Here is a 21,168-nt window from a genome sequence, read left to right as displayed (position 1 = left end):
GAAATTTGGGCACTGCAGATTCTCGGACAAATAATGTAAGATATGAAACAGATCGAAAGAGAATCTAATGTAGTCATTTATTGGGGGAAAAGAACAAAAGAGTTTTGTCATTGTCCTTTATCTATTCATATGTTATGAATGTGTGGGCACAATCTCTTCCTCTAGGTGTTTACATATATAAAAACCCTAGCCGACACCACTGATCGGACACTGTTATATAAGCGGCATACATGTATAAAACTACTTATTAGTGACTAATAAAGTTAATAGCATAGTTTGTGATATGAAGTAGTAAGTACTTTCAAGTGACAGAACTGGCATTTAATTTAATTTGAGTGACATTGTCTCAAAAGAAAAAGAAATAAAGAGACAATATAACGAGGCTATCCTCACTTTACTATAGTGAGAATGTTTTATATATATATATATATATATATATATATAGATTTCAATACATTAAAAACTATTTTTATCTTCTTTTTATTTTTTTTAATGGCATCTTGACTTGATGAGTATATCCTTGTCAGACAATAGGTGTGTGTGTTATTTTCCAATGAGATAAGGTAAAAACAAGAAAAATACATATTTCAATACATTTGAGTATATGTTTTGTTTATTTTTAGTTTATTCCTCACTTTAATATCTTCAAGGATTCCTTATTAGATAATGATACTATATATGTATATCATCTAATAGTTTACCTCGGCTAAGTGGCATTATTCAATAGGTGTATTTCAAACATCTTTTGGACACTATTGTCACAAATTCAATCGACTCTTACTAAGGTAATTTGTATTTAAATTGGGACTTGGGAGTACTTCACCTTTTTAAGTAGCAGATTTCTACACTTTTGGTTCAATTTATGTTTTGGCTCCCATATTTCTCAAGTGTTGGTGAGAAAATATAGTTTCCCAAAATTTTATGTTATATCTTTTAGAGATTACATGTTACTACTCCGTTTTTAAGCAACATTATTTCTTCAGAAGATTATCCCACATCGACGAGGAGTTAATAGTTATGTGCCAAAATATTTAAGTTTGTGGTAAACCCTCAATTTTAGAAGTAGCTAGCCGAGTATAAGTTAGCCTTATAATTTCATATAATAAGGCCCACATTATCTTTCTACATGATAGTATTAAGAAGACTATTATATCCCACATTAGGTAAGAATACTCCCTAGAAGTTTCACGCGCATTGTTAAATTATCACACACATCGACTTTACATCTCTAAGAATAGTTCCTATGAAAAAAACGAGTATATAAGCTTGGTGGCTGGTGCCCCACGCACAAAAAAAGTCGAAGATGCACAGGAAACATGTGATGAGGGGAATGAAGCCCATGGGCTTCTAAATTATTATGGCTAGCTGATTAACCCTAATTATATTAGTTGCTAGTTAGGGTTTAGTTTTTGTTTCTTCTTGTGTACATGTTTCCTCCTATACGTGCGGGTTGATATTGATAGGGATGGCTCCTATTTCCTAGATATACTTAATTAACAATACAACATTGTTCTTTCTATCAATTACATCATGGCCTGCACTGCTCAATCAAGGTTTATTAGCAGTTACCAAGCGATTTGAAGCAGTACTGAATTTTATCAGAAAGAGAGAAATAAGTAGCCGGGGGTAATAATGAAAGTTAAATTAAAGAAGAGACAGTGCATTATATAACTGAATTTTATCACTAAAAGAGGTGCATTTTCCGAGAATTACTTTCACAACCATGTACTTTTGCTGCTGACATGTTTGTTCCTTATGAGATGTGATGATATATGTATTATGTATGTATGTATATATACATGTAAATGAATGTATATACGATTATTTCCCCTTTTAAGTAAGTAGATTAATATGCGAACGATAATACATTGACACAGAAAAATTTAGTAGTACGCTGCTGGTATAAACAGTAACAAAGCAATGCCGATTTTCTCACTTAACTGAAGAAACAAGATAAATCGATGCTGGTTTATAATTGTTTTTATCAATGCTATGTCAATACTCATTCCTTTTGCCATTTACACATACTATGTGTATCCAGTGAAACTGCCGCTACGCTGTATAGAAGAACTTCTTTTGTATGAAGGAAGAAGGTTAGGGAAAGAATCAAAAGGAACATAGATAAGTTACTTAGTGAACCAATAGAAAAAGTAACTTATTCGCCTAACATTTTAGATTCTAAAATAATTTACGTATAGTGGTGCCGTGTTGGTGGGGTAATTTCATGGACCAATCAGCTGGTCGCTTAAGCACCTATAGAATGACTTATACAAAGGCTCTTAACTCATAACGCTGTTCATTTATATATATTTATAGCTTTAGATTTATTTATACTAGAAAAAATTTTTAAGCAGAGAAATTAAGAAATAACCCTCATGTCTAAATGTGAAGTTTCCTTTTCGAGTCAGTAGCTTGATACTAGATGTGAAGTTTCTTTTACATCTCATGTAGGAAATCAATAGCTTAATAATGGATTCAAATCTCTACACAACAAATGGAATATATTCTAAAAGTGCTTGCAAATTTTTTTTTTCTTAAGGTAAACGATTATGCTCTAATATTTAATTTCGCTTCATGTGTGCACCAAATGTAGGTTAGAAAACGCTAAATCGAGGCTACGAAGCAAAGACGTTCCTGGCTAATTTTTAGTCTTTTAGCAAATTCTAGCCCGATGTTTGGTTAATTTTTTATTATTTAATAAATGTTCTTGATACAATACGAGTTACAAATTATAAGGACTTGCAAAAATAAAAATGCTGCTATGATTTCGTGCGATACTTATTGAGGCTTTAGTGCTACGTAATTAAAACACGCCCTTCCAAATCCAATATAAGTCTACATGATTCGATCAGACAGTGAAGGCAGCCTCCTGAAGAAATTCAACGCTGGTGATGGCATCCGATCACGGAACATCGGATGGCGCAGATAGTAGAATCCAAATGCCATCGCCACCATTTTGGATGGAACCAAATACAATATCATCGCCACGACAAAACATAACCCCACAAAGATACCCGTGGCACGTGGGTCCCTCCACGTCACCAATGCTTGCACCCGCTCCCCCTGCGCTGCAAAATCACCCAACAGTGTCTGCACACGTGCCCCGAGCGTACGCAGCTTGTCATACCTGGCCCGTACGATTTCGTTTGGTCTTGCACTTGGTACTGTATCAAACTCTTCATCAAGCTCGTCGCGTTCGATTGTATCGGCCAGCGAGATCTTCGGGTCAAAGTGAGGCAATGGGTCCCTCTTCCGGAACCTGTAATTCCACACGCCAATCACAAACACGTAAAATGCTAATGTGGGCACGATCAGATCAGGGAACCACACCAGCATCACCAACAATGCATGCACAAGAATGGTAGCCGTAGGATTCTTCCACGATCGTGTATCATCCGCCCACCGTAAGATATCAATCACACCCGCAAGCACGTTGATGATCCTAAACCAATTAGCCCGCACTTTCCGCATACTAAACGCGTGTGAATCCGCGTCAAGCATGCATAGCACTGTCTCACGCCTCAGCGGTGGCTCTGATCTTGCCAAGTGTGCGGCTATAATCTTAACAGCCCCACTCCTTAACATCTCTTGCTGGACCATCCCGAGTGGCTTGATATGATGCATCAATGGTAACAAAGGTTGCGAGTATACGTGTAAGAAATCCAACGTCGGACTTGTACGTATGAACCGTACGGCCACTTCTATTTCACCCATTTTCGTCATCCCATTACTTCCCAACAAAAGCAAAGGATACGTATTTCTATAAACTTTACCAGTCTCCAGAGTAGAAATACGTATTCGTACTTTACCAATACGACAATCAGGGCGTGTCGTTTCCATGCTACCGTTTTCACCTTCAAATATTCCCCAACTATCAAAGACTCCCAGTGCTAACACCGTACAAGGATCATAAACCTTCCACGTGTACTGCTCATTCCAACGTGGCTCCAAGCTGTCCGAAACCGTACGGGTCCGAATCCACTTGGACGCGTACTTTGCCACCACGTAAGCATCCGTGGTACTTTTACCATTTACGGTTTTCATCGGCAACAAATTCTTGCACCCAATCACACCAAGTTCAACGGTTCCTACCGGCGGTTTCCAAAGCTGTCTAGCTGTAGGTCGATAGTCACTGCACACGTGCGCCGCCTCGTCCATCACGTGATACCCACCATCGAAACACAGCCTCAGGTGGACCCTACCTTTGTATGCCCTCTTTTCATCATTTGTGTTTTCAAACGTGAACCATCTCGACGCCACTTTCCGGTCATCAACTCGCCTTTCAACAGCCGTTAGTGGAACTCTAGTGACTCCGAGTGCTACTGATCCTTTATGTTGTCGGTTTTCTAACGTGAAACTCAGTTGATCAGTAAAGGGCTCGGCAGCTACAAAGAGCAAATCTTCGTTCCACGACGGAGTTCCGTTGCGCGTAACGGAGACTTTGGTTTTCTGTACTTGAAACCCTAACTGGGCTTTGATTGTAAACGAGGCTTCTTTTAACGCCGCTACTGGCGGAAAAATATCTTGTGCTTCAATTACAGTAGCTCTAAGGTACCACAATTTTGGAGAGACATAAACTTTGGCTTTAGAGTTAACATTACCGGCTGTGTCGGTTTTCCATGCGTCAGGGAATGAATCGTCAGCCTGGGTACCAACCCAAGTGGCAAGCATCAAGTCTCCACTGTAGGCCCCACCACCCTCCATCCTGTACCACTGAGGGGCCAATGGGCTGTCCGGCGGATCCCGCAATGGAATCTCCGTAACGTCGAAGCAAATGCCACCTAAGAAACCAGGAGGAGCTGCCACGTCACCTCTCGGCGGGTCCCACACCGAGACTTCTAGGAATGAGGAGGATTCGGGCGAGTCTCGGCCAAAAGCAAACGTCTGGTCCCACTCGAAGCACGAGGTTCTACGGGCGGGTTTCGATTCGACGCGGCTGTTCGCAACGGCTATCTTTACAACCGGGCTGCCTTTGGTGGGTAAGAACCGAGCTTTAACTACTCGTACGAAGAGGTAATGCATCTTCTCCACAAGATCAAACGACGACCGTTCGATCGGAATGTTATCTGTTATGTCTGATGCGAAGCTCGCCGTTGACATTGTCCTCGAGATTGGCTGTGGACCGTTGATCGGAATGTTACCTGCTGTGGCTGAAGCGAAGCTCGCCATTGACGCTGACCTTGAGATTGGCTGTGGACTGCAGCTCGGAGGAGTTACTTTGACCTCCGGCACAGACCCAGAGACTGATGCCGCCATCACGTGATCAGACGGTGCCGCTGGAGCTTTCGGGCCCGCCTTGGACGTTGTAAGATCAAACTCAATATGGCCAGATTGCTCCTGCATGGATGGCTGCTGTCGAGCTTGTTCTTCATTTGCTTGTACTTGCTCTGGTGCTGATGACGTGTCGCACTGGGGTTCTATATCCCCTGCAGGCTCTTTATTTTCTGGTGCTGGTACTGCTTCAGCGTCAACTTTAGCCTCATGATCGGCATCTGGCTCTTCATTGGGCTTCGCGACCTCGGCTTCAACTTTAGCCTCATGATCGGCGGCTGGCTCTTCATTGGGCTTCGCGGCTTCAGCTTTAGCTTCGACAGTTGGATCAGGTTTCACTTCCTTCGCAGGCGGATCTGGCTGTGGAACTGGCGCTAGCGCCGCAGGTGGCGGCGTCGGAACAATATCAACATAATAAATTTTCAACCCAACTTCACCTTGGATCCAACTAAGCAAGCTTTTCTTTTCAAGAGGGTAATAAATCAAGGCTTCTTCACCTTTCTTAACAAACTGGCTTGAACTCAACCGAATCCTACCAAGAAAATTATTCCTTGTAGTAGGACCGTACGCTTTATCATGAAATATGTTAAGTTCAAACATGTCAGTGAACACTTGAGATGGCTTACCAACGTTGAACTCGAGTGCTTCGTTCCATGTCGGGTTCAAATCACGAACCGCTGTGTGGGTTTTTCTTCTCTGCCCGTAGTAGTCAATCACGACGTAGGGACTGGAGGTCCCGTGCCCATCTTTTGGTAAAAGGTTGCGTGCATCAACAACTTCAACGATCAGTTTTTGGATTGCAGCCATTTTCGTTAACAAGCCCTACAGCATTATTGGTGGGAAAAGGGAGAAGGAGAGTTTGTAGTGTTAATTGAGTGTGATGGGTTATTAAAAGTCCTTAACTTCGTGTGCAAGCAGCAGCTTTAAACACCCATTTGCTTGTGAAGATGATACTTTACTTTATAGACTGAAGATTCTTTCATTTATTTTTAAATGAATGACTTTTGCTTTTTGGCCGTCCATGAACACTTAACATGAATTATAGATGATAACTAGAGGCAAGCGATAGCATGCTTTTTCAAAGATGGCACTCTTTTGAGTCACACCGACTTGGAATTTGTCACCCCAATATCAATCTCTTTTTTGTATATATAAATAATAATTGAGTAATATATACATAATTTGTCAAAAGATAGATTTCATCATTAGGGCTATATATGTGTGTGTGTTTGTGTATATACACACACACACTGTGATCAGTGACCACCAACTCTCTTTCACACACTTCAAAATTTATTGACGCGTCCGGATTGATTGGGACGCGTGTGGCATGTAATTGTGAAAACGACTGAAAAAAAAAAGCAGCTAATTGAAGAAATAAAAATGATGAGCAAAGCCTGCTAAGCTAAGAATGCTACCATTGATGTGGCAAAGGTGTGATTGAAGGTAAGCTCGAAATTTGGATTCCACAGAGCAAAAGTGTTGGTACCAACTTTGTGTTCCTTGGGGGCAATAAATAAATATAGGGGTGGCCATAATCTGCAATCCATGAGTTTACCCAAACTTAAACTAAATAAAATGATTTAAGTTGAGTAAATCATGAAAATGGATTAAATTTGAGTTTTTATGTATATAATCATTTCATAATAGTTTGGGTATGAATTACCCATGAGTCAAGAATACATTTCCAAAACTAAATAAAATAAACAAACCTTTGAATCTCTTTGATCTCTCTCCATCTTCTACAATCTCTGTCAACAAAAGTGACGTTGTGGATCTCTCATTGTCATCAATTCCTAAAGCCCCCACTTCGATTGCAATCTTCCTAATGATTTAAGGTGAGGTTCTGCTTCAGTCTTTTTTTTCTTCTGTTACTGTTGTGGTGGACCTCTAATGCTTGGATTCTATTCTGGTGGCCCAAAATTTGTTTTACATATTTTCAATTACTTAGATTCTGCTTAATGGGTATGCTTGGAATTATCAAATTTAATTACTTAGATTCTGGCACTTGTTTTTTTTTCTTTCTTTCATTTTTTTATTATGATTTTCTTTGCTAAAATTGCTTTTACAGGTTTTGAGTTTTGGTTCCTAAACACCCTTTTTTTCCTTTAGAATTTAAGGTGAATTAGTCGTCATAAGTTTTGGTTTTCTAAACTTTCAAGTGTTGCAAAGTTCAAATAAAGAATAGGAAAAGATGATTGTGTTGAGATAAAAAAAATGAAGTGGAGAGGTATTTGTTGGAGCCATGTGAACATGTTGATGATGATGACTTTGAGATTTTGGCATGGTGGAAAATGAACTCAATAAAATATTGAGTTCTTTCACAAATTACAAAGGATGTGTTTGCAATTTCAATATCTACAATAGCTTTGGAATCTGCGTTTAGTATTGGAGGACACATAATTGATTCATTTCGTGGTTCTTTAAGTCCGAAGATGGTGGAAGCTTTGATATGCTCATAAAATTGGTTACGTAACACTTTTGTCCCATTACAAGATGAACCAACAATGGAGGATCCTGAGTTTTATGAAGCGATGATGTCAGGTAATTGTTTATCATAACAAGTTAAAAAAATTTATATATTTGTTTATCACTAGTCTTTTTTTTAATTAATTAATTTTTATTTAATGTAGAGTTTGGATCAAATATAATAACAGAGGCGATGGCTTGGAATTGTTGTTATTCTTATGATTATCAAATATAACAACAAAGTTTGGATCAAACATCATAATTTTTCTTTTTTGGTTATTTATTTATTGGTGAAGGAGTGGATTCAATTAATCATGGAATCTTTTGATTAAAGTACTGTAGATGGAAATGATCATCGAATTTTCTTTTCTTTCTTTTAATTTGCTTGTTTATGTCATATTCGTGGAAGTTTATTATTGGAGTTTAATTTAATTCTTTCTTTTAATTTTTTATCCACAATATTTCTTATATTTTAATATTAATTTAATAATTATTAATTATTAATTATTAGTAATTATTATAATTTTGTATAATTAAATTTATCAAAATAAAAAATATTTTGATTATAAAATTCAAACCAAACCCAAATAATTTGGTTTGGGTTAGGTTAAAAATATTTGAGTTGGTTTGGGCTGGGTCCAAATTTTTATGGTTGTGAGTTGGGTTGATTTAAAACTCAATCCAAACCAACCCATGTCCACCCCTAAAATGAATCACACCAATAAATTTCTATTAGGATCTAATTTTTACATTTAATAAGGATTTTGATGCCGTGAAGTTATATTGTTCTTTATGATGGATGCAGTTTTGGAAAAAAGACGAATGGGAGGGAATAATTGTATTTCATTGGTCTAAAAATTCAATTTACAGAACAAATTCAATGACATGATAAAAAAAAAATCAAAACATTATAAATAAAGAGGATTTACCTTCAAAATTTACACTTATATAACAGTCTTAATTTTTATTATATTTTGCATAAATTCAACCACAACTAAATTTTAACATAGTAGAAGTTGGCCTTAACTTTTAAAGAAAGGAGGAAAAAAAAAAACAATAGCTTAAACAACTCATAAAAGGTAGATTCCGTAAATTGGTAAAATTGATAGGTCATGCTGACATTATCACTAGCAAGTTAGCAATCTGCCCAAAATATAAAAGGAAAAAGGACAAACACGTCCTCAATGTTTAGATAAAGGGACAAAAACTCCTAATGTTTCAAAAACAACATTTACACCCTCATTCACTAACGGACACAGTTGCTTTTAACGGAAATAGTAATTTTATTATATAATTACCGTTATACCCTTCTAGCACATAAAAAATAATTGTGAATTGTCCAGTTTATCCATATATTGTTAATAAAATTATAAATATACCCTCATCACCCAATTCCTCTATTTAAATTTTTTATCAAATTCCCTCTTAAAGCCAAATAAATTTAATCAATTACTCAAAAATGAAAATAAATCAAATTATTTATTAATGCCATAAGAATAACAATTCTCTACATGTCAATCATTTAAACTTGTATAATCAACAAAGTAAGAATAAAAAAAGGCCGGTTACAATAATAATTACAAAAATCTTATCTTAATTGTATTAAATAACATATCCAATAGACATAAAAATTGATAATGGATTAAATTTATTTGGCTTGAAGAGATAATTTGGTAAAAATTTAAATAGAGGAATTGGGTAATAAGGGTATATTTATAATTTTATTAACAAATTAGAAGGGTATAACGGTAATTATATATTAAAATTACTATTTCCATTAAAAGTAATTGTTTCCGTTAGTGAATGAGAGTGTAAATATCTTTTTTTAAAATGTTATGGGAGTTTTGTACCTTTGTCTAAACGTTCAGAGTATGTTTATCATTTTCCCAATATAAAATTGCAGGAGAGGCCTTCGTGGATATTATATCATGTCATAAAAAAAAAAAAAAAAAAAAAAAAAAAAAAAAACTGCATTAAAGCCACTCTATCGGAGAATTTTCTATCCAAAACTGCTAAATTTTCTCACTCTCTTTGTAACCAAACTCCCCAAATAGAATATTGAAGTTTGCTTTTCCACCTCGAATGCAATAGACTGTATTGATCGAATCCAATAGTTCGTCACAAAATTCGGTGCTTTTTAGTCAGGTGATCGCGGTAACCAAGCGCATTCCAGACAACAATTTTGATTACCGGCTGATTCTCAAAACCAGTATATTTTACTCAACTTTCAATTATAAAGGAACCGCATTACCATCATGTTAAAGTTTCCAATTTGGCTTTGACATGTAGTCCACATATGCTTGTATGGGGTTTGGTACCCCATTTTTTGTCTTTTTAAAATCTACCGTTGGATTTAACGTAAGAATTGCATAATGACTGGAATGTGATTATTGGGTTATTAACATCAAAAATTTTTATTGTTCATGTAAAATAATAAAAAATCAAAAGTTTTAAAATTATGACATATAAGTCTATAATATTCTCTTTTTTTTTAAACTCTATTAAACTAGGTTTCTAATTAAATGACTTATTCTTACATTTATTAATATCTATTTAAATTAATAAATTTATTAATTAATAAATTAACTACTTTATTATATAGTTAAACTATGTATATTATTTACTAACCATAATTAACGATAGGTATAAATATGATCTTTTTTAATTTAATATAATGGCAACCAATTTCCTCTCACCTATGTGAACAAGGTTCAAAACCCATAATTTTTTGTTTCAGCACAAGAAATTTTATTATCTCAAGTAGATGAAATATACAAAATAAAAAAATAAATTTAATTTCATATTCTATGTAGTTAATTTTTTTTTTGTAACATAATATTTATTAAACATACTATCAATTATTTAATTATATAGTAAACATATGTTAATTTACTAATAATAAAAATAAAATGTTAGTTTATGAACTTGTAAAATCTTTTTTTAACAATGAGTTTTTGTCCTTAAATAAAAAATAATAATTTAATTGTACACTTAAATAAATTGGTATTTGTTACTCCACCCCAATTGTTTAAATAGTTATTAACTTATCTGAGAGAAGGGTAAAAAAGTTCTAAACAATTACTCTATTTGAAAATAATTTAAATATTTCTTTAGAAAATAAACTAAAAATAAGTATTTTCTATTCTTTCTTCTTTCTTGCTAACATCACACATGGATAACAATAGAGATGGCAATTCAACACATATCTATCAATTAAAATAGAAGTCAATTAATATAATTAATTGTGTCATGAATGAGTTATCATATTAGGAGTATTAAAACCAAACCCAATAGAATTATTAATCGAGTTAACAGCTAGAAAGAGCAAACAAATACATTCAAGTTGGATGTGTAAGTATCTGATCCAAACAGATTGGATAGTATCCATCTAAAATACTTTGAATTTGATTTATTCAATATCCATCCATGAACTTGAATATTAGTAATATTTAAGTGTATGAGACTAAAATTGAGTATTACATTTAATATTTAAGTTTTGTAAATCAAATGAAAAATCAAAATAATATTGCTAAAAATTATTGCACCATCAATGACAACAATGACGGTATCATCACTAAGAAATAGAAGTGAGTGAACAGAAAAAAAAAAAAAAACTATCAACGTATTCAAAATTCTCCGATCAATGTAATGGTGGCAATGTTGCTGGATAAATAGATTTGCTAGCGATAGATGAGCCTTCCAATGCAAACAACTATAACAAGACCCTATGATTAGATGACGCTTTAACGCAAGGCCGAAGCGATACAAGATTTCGTTCTAGCATACGTCTTGAAAACTCAAGAAAGAGACTCTCACCAAAGAGAAGATATTTCAATCGAGAAAAAACTGAATATTATTAATGAGAAACTTGTGTATGTTATCATAAATTAAGAATAACAAGCCTATATATATAATAGTAGCTAACTCAATCCTTATCTTTCTCAAATAAAGAAATAATCTAAAATTCGAATTAGATTAGAATTATAAATATGACTCAAGTAAGCTTAATAAAATAAGATAAATCCTAATAAAATACTAAATTCTAAATTGACCCAAGTATTATAATTCCTAATAAATTCTAATTTATTTTTTTTATAAGTTTGTTTGGTTTATTGGGTTTTTTTTAAAGAACATAAAATTATAGGCAATAGTATAAGTATAGAAAAGTAAAGGGATAAAATTATAAATAGGTAAAAGTTGGTGTTGCCGGCGACGGTGGTCGAAAAATTGGCCTAGGATAGGTGGATCTGGAAGATTTGATGGTGCTGAGTGTGATGTTAGTGGTGGTTTGTCTCAAAGAGCTGTGATTTGACCAAAAAGTTGAGTTAAAATAGCGGGTGGAGGTTGGTTTCGGTTTTCGCCGATCCGGCCGGGGGTTGGTAGCCTGAGTGGGCTGAAAAGAAAGAGCTGATGGTGCTGGACCAATGGGTGGTGGTGGAGGCTATGAATCGCGGTGGATTGCAACGAATAGAGAGGCGGATTTTCACGGTGGTTCAGCGGGTGTTTTGGCTAGTTTTCGGTGGCTACAATGACGAGATGGTGGTGTTATGGGTTGGGTTATGATTGGCGGCGTGTGGGCTTTCGGATGGGAGAGAGGATCGACCGAAAAGAAGAGAAACTGGTGGCGTCGGTTGCCGTGTGTAGCGGATGTGAGGACAGCTTCGGGTTGTGCTAGTTTTTTTTTTTTTTTAACTTGATGGAACTAATGTATGGAGGAAGAAGGATATGCGATTGAAAGGCGGTTGGTGGTCAGGAATGCTATGCCTGGTACAGAAAAAAGCTCTAATATCATTTGTCTTGGAAACTTAAAAAAAAGGTTCTCACTGAGGAGTTACGAAGAAATTAAATATTATTATTAGTGAGAAACTTGTGTCTGTTATCATAAATTAAGAATAACAAATTTATATATATAATAGTAGCTAACTTAATCTTAATTTTTCTCAAATAAGAGAAATAATTTAAAATTCTAATTAAATTAGAATTATAAATATGACTCAAATACATTTAATAAATATAAGATAAATCTTAATAAAATACTAAATTCTAAATTGACCTAAATATTATAATTTCTAATAAATTCTAATTTATTTTTTATCTAATATGCTTCCTACATCACGTTTTAAGGTTCATTGCCTTTAACAACCAAATTGAGGGTCTCTAAATAAAAAAAGAAAAAAAGAAAAAAAAAGGTGGTAGTGTAATGTAACTCCTTGTGTTTTTGTGGTATAGTTATTGTTGCAGCTATTTTAGAAGGAGCATTCAACTTTACATATTGCCATTTGCTAGCATTGAAACCATCTCTATGTAAATTATCCAATTTCAAGTCTAATGGAACCCTTCATGTCCCCTTTCGATTAATAAGAAACAGTGGTCACTAGTAATTGTCTATATTTTTTAATATAAAATATCTTTTTATAATTAATTAAAAAATAAGAATAAAAATTTTATTTTATTATTCTATTTCTATATGGAAAGTAATTTTAATTACCTTTTAATTAAAATGGGTGAAAAATGATGTCATTGATGGTGCAAAATGGATCAGAAAAATGATGCTATGTAGGTGTAGGACTAATGCGTAAAACTTTTAAAAAAATTTAACATTTTTATTTTTATAACAAATAGCAGGACACTATTATAATTTACCTTAAATAAAACAAAAGAAAGAGGTACCAAATGCATGTTGCAACATAGCTTTGCCCATGTTTGTATACGGTAGGTATGTCACAATGACCTGAGATTTGCTAACACATTCTCCTAAAAGATTATCTGTAGATAATTGTTTCCTTTGTCGGCTTTAATCCTTTTTCTCAGTCGCCAAATACAACAGATTTATTATAATAAATGATTCCCATTAATTATCCAATAACATATGATACCACCATGCTTAATTATACACTTATTACTAAATTAAAAGAAAATAAAATCGTAAACACATTTACGTAATATTGAAAATTTTCATTGCTCTTTATTTTGTCTCGTTACTAGTTGCGAGACTCGAAAGGCAACAACTATTTAAGATCCGCCTCTGCAATAGAACATTAATGTGCAAGCCTTGGATCGTAAGAAATTCTCCACTGACATGCTCCAATGCTCACAGTCACCATGAAAGCCAGGAATAGCTGGCTGCACAAAGCTGTCAGAGGCTGTATCATATCTGCCAAAATAAAGAAGAAACAAACGTGCAACAATCGGGTCCGCTTAAGTTACATTTAACGTAAATTACGGCTGACCCACAAAATATCAATTAACCTCCTATATTCTATATTATTTATAAATTATTTATAAATATTATAACATTTTTATTATTGTAAAATTTTGTTGAGTACCTTATACTCTGTTTTATTTTTTCAAAACCTTCGGAATATCAATTCGCCCCCTATAATTTTAAATTTTCAAAATACCCTCCATTTAATTAAAAATATAATAGTTATTAAATAGATTATAATTATAATTGTTATTTTATTATAATTTTTAAATGGATTATTATTATTATTATTATTAACAAGAAAAAAAGTATTATAATTAATTAATCTATTAACTATAATTAATAATAATTTTTAGTTAAAATGACAATAATAATTATTAACAATAATTACTATTAATAATTAATTTTTGAATAGTAATCACAATAACAATAATTATAATAAAAAATAATAATTATAATAAAATTAATTGAGGGTTTATAGTAATTTGTTACAATTTAACCCATTCCAATATTTATTCTAAGACAAAGTAAACACATAAATAGTAATACAATTTATTCTAATTATGATTTATGCAGTTCAAGTAAATAAATTATTCTGATTCCAATTTTTCATTTTAATTCTAGCTATTCCAATTCTAACTCATTATATTTCCAGCTAATTTCGATTCTTTTTTAGTGAATGCACTATAAAATTGTAAATTACTTTATATTCAGTTAGACCACTATATTTTTTTTACATTTTTTAATAAGTATTATGAATTTTATAGTGCATTCACTAAACATAAATCAAAATTAACTGAAAACATAATGAGTTAGAATCGAAATATCTAGAATCCAAATGAGTAATTGGAATAAGAATAATTTATTTACTTGAACGACATGAATCATAATTAGAATGAACTATATTACCATTTATGTGTTTATTCTGTCTTAGAATCAAAATCAGAATAAATTAAATTGTAACAAATTAGTACAAAATCCTTCATTAAATTTTATCATAATTATTATTTTGTATTTTAATTATTGTTATTGTTATTATTATTCAAAATTTAATTATTAATAGTAATTATTGTTAATTATTATTATTAACATTTTAACTAAAAAAATCAATAGCTTAATTAATTATAGTATTTTTTATTCTTGTTAATAATAATAATAATCCATTTAAAAATTATAATTATATTAAAATAATTATTATAATTATAATTTATTAAATAATAATTATATTTTTAATTAAATGTAGGGTATTTTGAGAATTCAAAATTATAGGGGGCAAATTAGTACTCTAAGAGTTTCATTGAAATAAAATAAAGTACAAGGGACTCAACAGAATTTTACAATATAAAAAGTTTTATAATACTATAAGAACTAACTAAAGCTACAACTATTAGACACTTTATCCCTCTCCGATGACAAAGGAGTAGAGAATAAATATGAAAATGAAGATATATGTACGCTCTATCTGTTTTATTGAAATAAACCAAAGCCTACTATTAATTGAGTTATACTATATTTTGTATTGGATTGTATTAATTTATTTGATTATTAATTTAAATTAAAAAATAATATTTATTAGTACTTAGAAAAGCACTAAATATAAAAATCTTAAATTTTAGAAATTTAACATTATTTTTTTAATATAAACATAAAAAAAATCATAATTCTTCAAAAAGATTAAAGCTTATGACCTTAAATTTTCAGCAACATAACATTTATTTTTTCAGCATTTTTCAAATTTATAGCCTATGAAATAAAAACCGAATCAAATCATTAAATCAAATAATTTGTGCATCAAATTTCACAAAGGAAACCTCCCATAAGCTTCAGCCACCCACTTCTCAAACAGCAAAATTTTACATCATTTACAACACAATGATTCATTACATGTAATTAGTTGCAGATTCAATACATGTAGATAAAGTTACACATTGCTGAATTTGTATAGGACAAAAGATCTAACTATCATCCACAACTATTTCAACAGTAAGCAAATCTGAATTAGAGGACCTCCATTGGAAAATAATACCATTTCCAAACCGTAAGAACCTCTTGAAACATCTCTAGCATCAGTTCTCAGTCTGCTTGGCTGAAAGAGTTATTGATTTGATCTCTAACATCATATATCTTCCCAAAATCAAACAAATACGTCAAGCATCCTTTCTTCAACTTGTTCATCTAACATAGTCAGGCCTCTTGCAGGCTCTTGAGGAAATTCCCCGAATTGATATCTTCCAAAGGCTATCCCCGCAAACATCTATCAAGTTTGCAATATCATAAACAAAAGTAAACCCCTTACTACATCATTATGAATATATTTGGATCAATAACACGGATGATCATTACACAGTTGCTACAGCTTGAACCATATTGCCAACTATCTGCATCGCTTAATGCAGATAAAGTAAACATGGAGAAAAAACATCACAATGAATATGAACCTTAATTTCGTTTGCCATGTGACGAAAAAATTTCTATTCTCATGTCCATATCTAAAACAACAAATAAAAAGAAAAAAATATATTTTTTCAATTACTCAAGCATGCATTTTCACACCGAGTAATGATATTCAAATAATTTCATGATATTAAAAAAAAAGTTATTGTTAATTACTTAAGCATGCATTTTCAGATTGATTTGCAGCATCAATATTGTAGCAAAAGGTATGATTTTCCGAACACTGTAAATCCAAAAAGAATTAGAAATTGGATCTAAATGTCAATGATAAAAGCATATAAGCCTCTGTGCAAGTCCAAAGCCAAAGAGCTATGAGAAAAGCCTTTGTGCAAATCCAAAACCAAAAAGCTATGAGAAAGCAATTTTCGAGTACTATACTTCGGCCTCTGGCCAGCTCTTCAATTATGACAAGTCATTAATGTTTTTCAGCGGTAAAATCCCACAGGGACAAATAGCAGCAATAAAGGACATTTTTCAGCTGAATGTGGCCTCAAGACATGAGAAGTACTGGGGACTGCCTTCAATGGTGGGAAGAAAGAGGACCAGCTTTTTCAATGATATTAAGCTCAAAGTGTTGAGCAAAATATCAAATTGGCAGCATAAATTCTTCTCCAGTGGTGGAAAAGAGGTTTTGATCAAGGCTGTAGCTCAGGCAGTCCCTGCATATGCCATGAGTGTCTTCAAAATACCTTTGGCTATTTGCAATGACATTCAGAGAGCAATTGCGAGATTTTAGTGGGGTTCATCAAATGACAAGAAAGGAATTCACTGGGCAAAATGGGAGAAGATTAGTAAGGCTAAAATCAGAGGGGGGATAGGTTTTAAAGATCTCTCAAGCTTCAACCAGTCATTAGTTGCAAAGCAAGGCTGGAGATTATTACAATACCCTGATTCACTAGTGGCCAAAGTGCTGAAAGCTAGATATTAGAGACAAACTGATTTTATGGAAGCCAAAGTTGGTTCTAATCCATCCTTTATTTGGAGAAGCATTTTGTGAGGTAGAGAAATTCTGCAGCAGGGGATAAGATGGAGAGTTGGAAGAGGAGATAAAATTTGTGTTATGGCCAGCAACTGGATACCTAGGCCGACCACTTTTAGGCCAATTTTTGCTCCATCTCTACCAGCAAATACCAAAGTTGTAGACTTAATAGGCACAAATCACCAATGGAAGAATAGTTTGATTGAGAAGCACTTTGCAAAAGAGGATTCAGAGATGATTAAGAGAATTCCCCTACCAAGATGGCCTAAGAATGATGAATGGTTATGGCACTATGACAAAAAAGGAATATAGACAGTGCGAAGTGGTTACCAATTAGCTCTCAAGCTCAAGTATGCTGAAGTACCAACAAGTTCAACAGGAGCCAACATGCCAAATCTGTAAAACAGGAGTAGAGGATGTCTTTCATGCACTTATGGAGTGTAAGGTGGCTACGAAGGTCTGGAAATACAATTATGGTGATTCTGAATTGCAGGGAATGGTGAGAGAAGATATTCTAAGCCTTATACTGAGCCTGTTGAGATAGATGCCCAAGAGAGAGGTGGAGTTTGTGGTAACGGTCTGGAAGGAAATATGGCATGCTAGGAACAAGTTTATTTTCGAAGGCAGAAAATTAAGCCCGGTAACATTAATTGCAAAGGCAAAAGCTACTATAGAGGCTTATCAAAGAGTGCATGAAACGGAGCAGATAAACAGAAGAGATGGTGTTAGCAAGCAAAAACAATGGTGTCCTCCACCTATCGGGTATTACAAGGTCAATGTGGATGCAGCTGTTCAGGCAGGGGCACAGCTTACAGGAATCAGGGTTGTTATTAGAAATTCACAAGGCCAAGTTGTAGCGACAGTAGCAGTAAAAAACACAAAGCCCCAAGAGAATGTTTCAGCAGCAGAAGCTGAGGCTGTAAAACGGGGGATGGAAATGGCAATAGAAGCAGGATTATCGGCAGTGATTATTGAAACAGATTGTATGGAAGTGGTCAACTTAGCCAACAATATAACCAGTAGCAGGAAGGAGATTTTGTGGGCTATTTCAGACATTCAAAGCTACATGGAAAAGTTCCAACCGATAACAATTCAACATGTATCAAGATGTTGTAACAGTTGTGCTCAATCTCTTGCTGAAAGAGCTTTGAGAAGCTCCAAATCTGTCACATGGAAGGACAACTTTCCTCCTGATGTACTTTCCTATTTTGCATAAAAGATTCACTCTCTTATCAAAAAAAAAAAAAAAAAAAAAAGCTATGAGAAAAGCTTTTGTGCAAATCCAAAACCAATAAGCTATGAGAAAGCCTTTGTGCAAATTCAAAACCAAAAAGCATATAATAAGCCTCTATGCAAGTCCAAAACCAAAAAAACCTGGGAATAATGTCAACGAGACAAGCATATGAGAATACCATAGTCCAAAATGCTAGAAAACTAAAAGTCTAAGTGATCTATCAATTCAAAACATGAGAACGTTAATCAGTACTTTGCAGTAAAATTTCCACACTCATATGCAAGTTTAGATTAAAGTTTGATTCCTAAAAATCATCGAATATCTTAGATTTGTACAGGTAGACGACACCGTTCCAAATCCTACCATCCAACTATACATACAAATCCCCTCCAATTCCCTGTTCTCCATCTCTACTCCCTCCACTCTTCTCCGTATAATCGCATCAACTAATTAATTTTTTAATTACTTGTTTAACCATTTAATTAATTTTCTCAAAAGCAAAATTAGTCTATTTGCTCAGATTTAAACAAGATTTAATTGTAAGTAAAAATATAAAAACAACTCATGAAGCCAACTAAAAAGTACTGACGAAATTAATAGCTACCCACAACAACAGCAGCCAAAAAAAAAAAAAATTCAAACCCAGAAAGAAAAAGACATGCTTCAACATAAAAGTAATGAAAAATAAACTGATTGTGGTTCAATTTGAAAAATGAAACCCAAATACTAACCGGTTGATTGATGATTCAGCGGCAAAGTGCAGGCGCGTCAGTGGTGAAACAGATGGGAAGTCTCACGCGGGACGACGAAGCGCTTGTTGGCGACGGTGATGGCATCGAGCAGTGGGGGTAATGGCATCGGTGGTGACTCGGTGATGAATAAACGAATGTTGGATTTGCTTGATGGATCGTGTTTTGATGGAATAAAAAAGAGAGATTTTATGGGTTTTAATTATCTAATGCGATACGGCAAAAACCAATTTATGCGGGTTTAAGTGTATTGGAATAATAAATTTATGAGGAGTAATAAAAAGCGATTTTACCACTATATATACTTGAGATGGTACAAATTTAATGCTTTATTACTAACTTTATCGAGATAAATATAAAAATATTTCTTAACAGTGCATGGTACATAGCTTATAATAGCTTTAAACGCCTTGACTGCTTTTTTATTACAACTTCAGGTTTAGGATCCCTTAAATCACATTTCAGCCCACTTACTATTTATGTGAGCAGGTATAAGATACATGAAATGTAACTTTGAATTTATCTTAGATTTATTACAACTTTAGGATAAGGCTAGATTGCAGAATTTGCAACTACTATAACTTTACTGAGATAAATATAAAAATACTACAGGCCCAAATATTATTTATACTGTGGACCCAAATACTGTTTATGTGACGGCTGCGCCTTACAACAGTTGTAAATTAGCAGCCTCCATGTAAAAATATTTCCTAACCACTGCATCATGGTGCATGGCCTAAAACAGCTTTAAACACTATGACTGCTTTCTGCACTTTGATCTTGTACTTGACTCCAGTTGCAATCTCTGCTTCGCTGTGTCCAGTAAAAAATGAAACTTTGTCATGAATTTTAAGCCCCTTCTGCCGAACAAAACGGCGCCAACCAGCAGATATAACAGGTTTCTTGTGCTTTCCCTTGCGAATTCTCAAGCGAAACAGCCATTTCTTCCCTTCTTCGTCCTCAGCGTGAAAATCTTGAAAATAGTTTTGAGCTCCAAAGGGAGGGAAGGATGCAAGGCTCTTGCATTTCACTGAAAATTTGTTGTTAATGTCTGTCTTGGTGAGAGTTTTTGGGAACAGAAGCTTTTCATTAGCTTCACCCATTTTCGGTATGCAACGTGTATTGCTTACAGAGACGGCTTTGTTATTTATAGAATAGATATAATAATATTAAAATACTTGTGGGGGGACAGAACTTTTCAAAAAACCATTACTTGGGACAGAAAAAGTTGAAGTTCCGTCAGCTAGATGTGATAATCGCTTGAGTAGTTTTGATTCGGCATCAATCTCTTCATTGTTTAGATTATTAACATTTTTGTGCTTAAATTTTAGATTTTTCCTTTTAAGAAATCTATAGTTATTTGCTAAGGTTTTTTTTTTTTTTTTTTTTCCTTTTAAGAAATATTGAAAGAGTGGGACGATAATTTGTCTGTGGGTCCTCGCAAAAGAGAAAACTGGATTGATTAACTTTGATTGAAAGAATAGGAATCAAATAGGTTAGAAGCGCACGGTCATGGAATAGATTTGTACTTAAAAAACATTTTAAAAGTAGAAAAAGATATTCAGAAGATATTCTGAATTTGAAGCGATTCTAAAAGTAAAGTTGATCATTTTCTTTCTTTGTAATTAAAGACACGTTTGTTCTTATATGCAAATTAATAGTGCTGTCCAACAAAACTCTCTCTCTCGCGCCACTAATGGTGAAAACTTTTGAGAATTATTGAGAAAACATAAATTTCACTCTTATTAATTCATGATCACAAAGGTTTATTTATTTATGATCACAAAGGCTTAATTTATATAAGTAT

At 33.6% G+C, this 21,168-nt stretch overlaps 1 protein-coding gene and 1 long non-coding RNA gene across 2 annotated transcripts; both read right to left on the bottom strand.

Moving 5' to 3' along the window:
- Positions 1-2,674: 2,674 nt before the first annotated feature.
- LOC102628142 (FT-interacting protein 7) lies at positions 2,675-6,403 on the bottom strand. The gene has a single exon (XM_006479074.3). It carries the CDS (start codon positions 6,076-6,078, stop codon positions 2,836-2,838), a length of 3,243 nt encoding a protein of 1,080 aa, XP_006479137.2. The 5' UTR covers positions 6,079-6,403; the 3' UTR covers positions 2,675-2,835.
- Positions 6,404-15,741: 9,338 nt separating this feature from the next.
- Positions 15,742-19,912, bottom strand: LOC127901121 (uncharacterized). The gene is made up of 2 exons (XR_008053213.1): positions 19,344-19,912; positions 15,742-16,199 (listed from the first exon to the last, which is right to left on the bottom strand). It is a non-coding gene; the product is annotated as an uncharacterized LOC127901121 (long non-coding RNA).
- Positions 19,913-21,168: the final 1,256 nt, after the last annotated feature.

This window comes from Citrus sinensis, chromosome 3 (genome assembly GCF_022201045.2).
Source record: "Citrus sinensis cultivar Valencia sweet orange chromosome 3, DVS_A1.0, whole genome shotgun sequence".
NCBI lineage: Eukaryota > Viridiplantae > Streptophyta > Magnoliopsida > Sapindales > Rutaceae > Citrus > Citrus sinensis.
The sequence above is the reverse complement of the archived record's forward strand: the minus strand, read 5'-3'. Positions and strand labels throughout refer to the sequence as shown.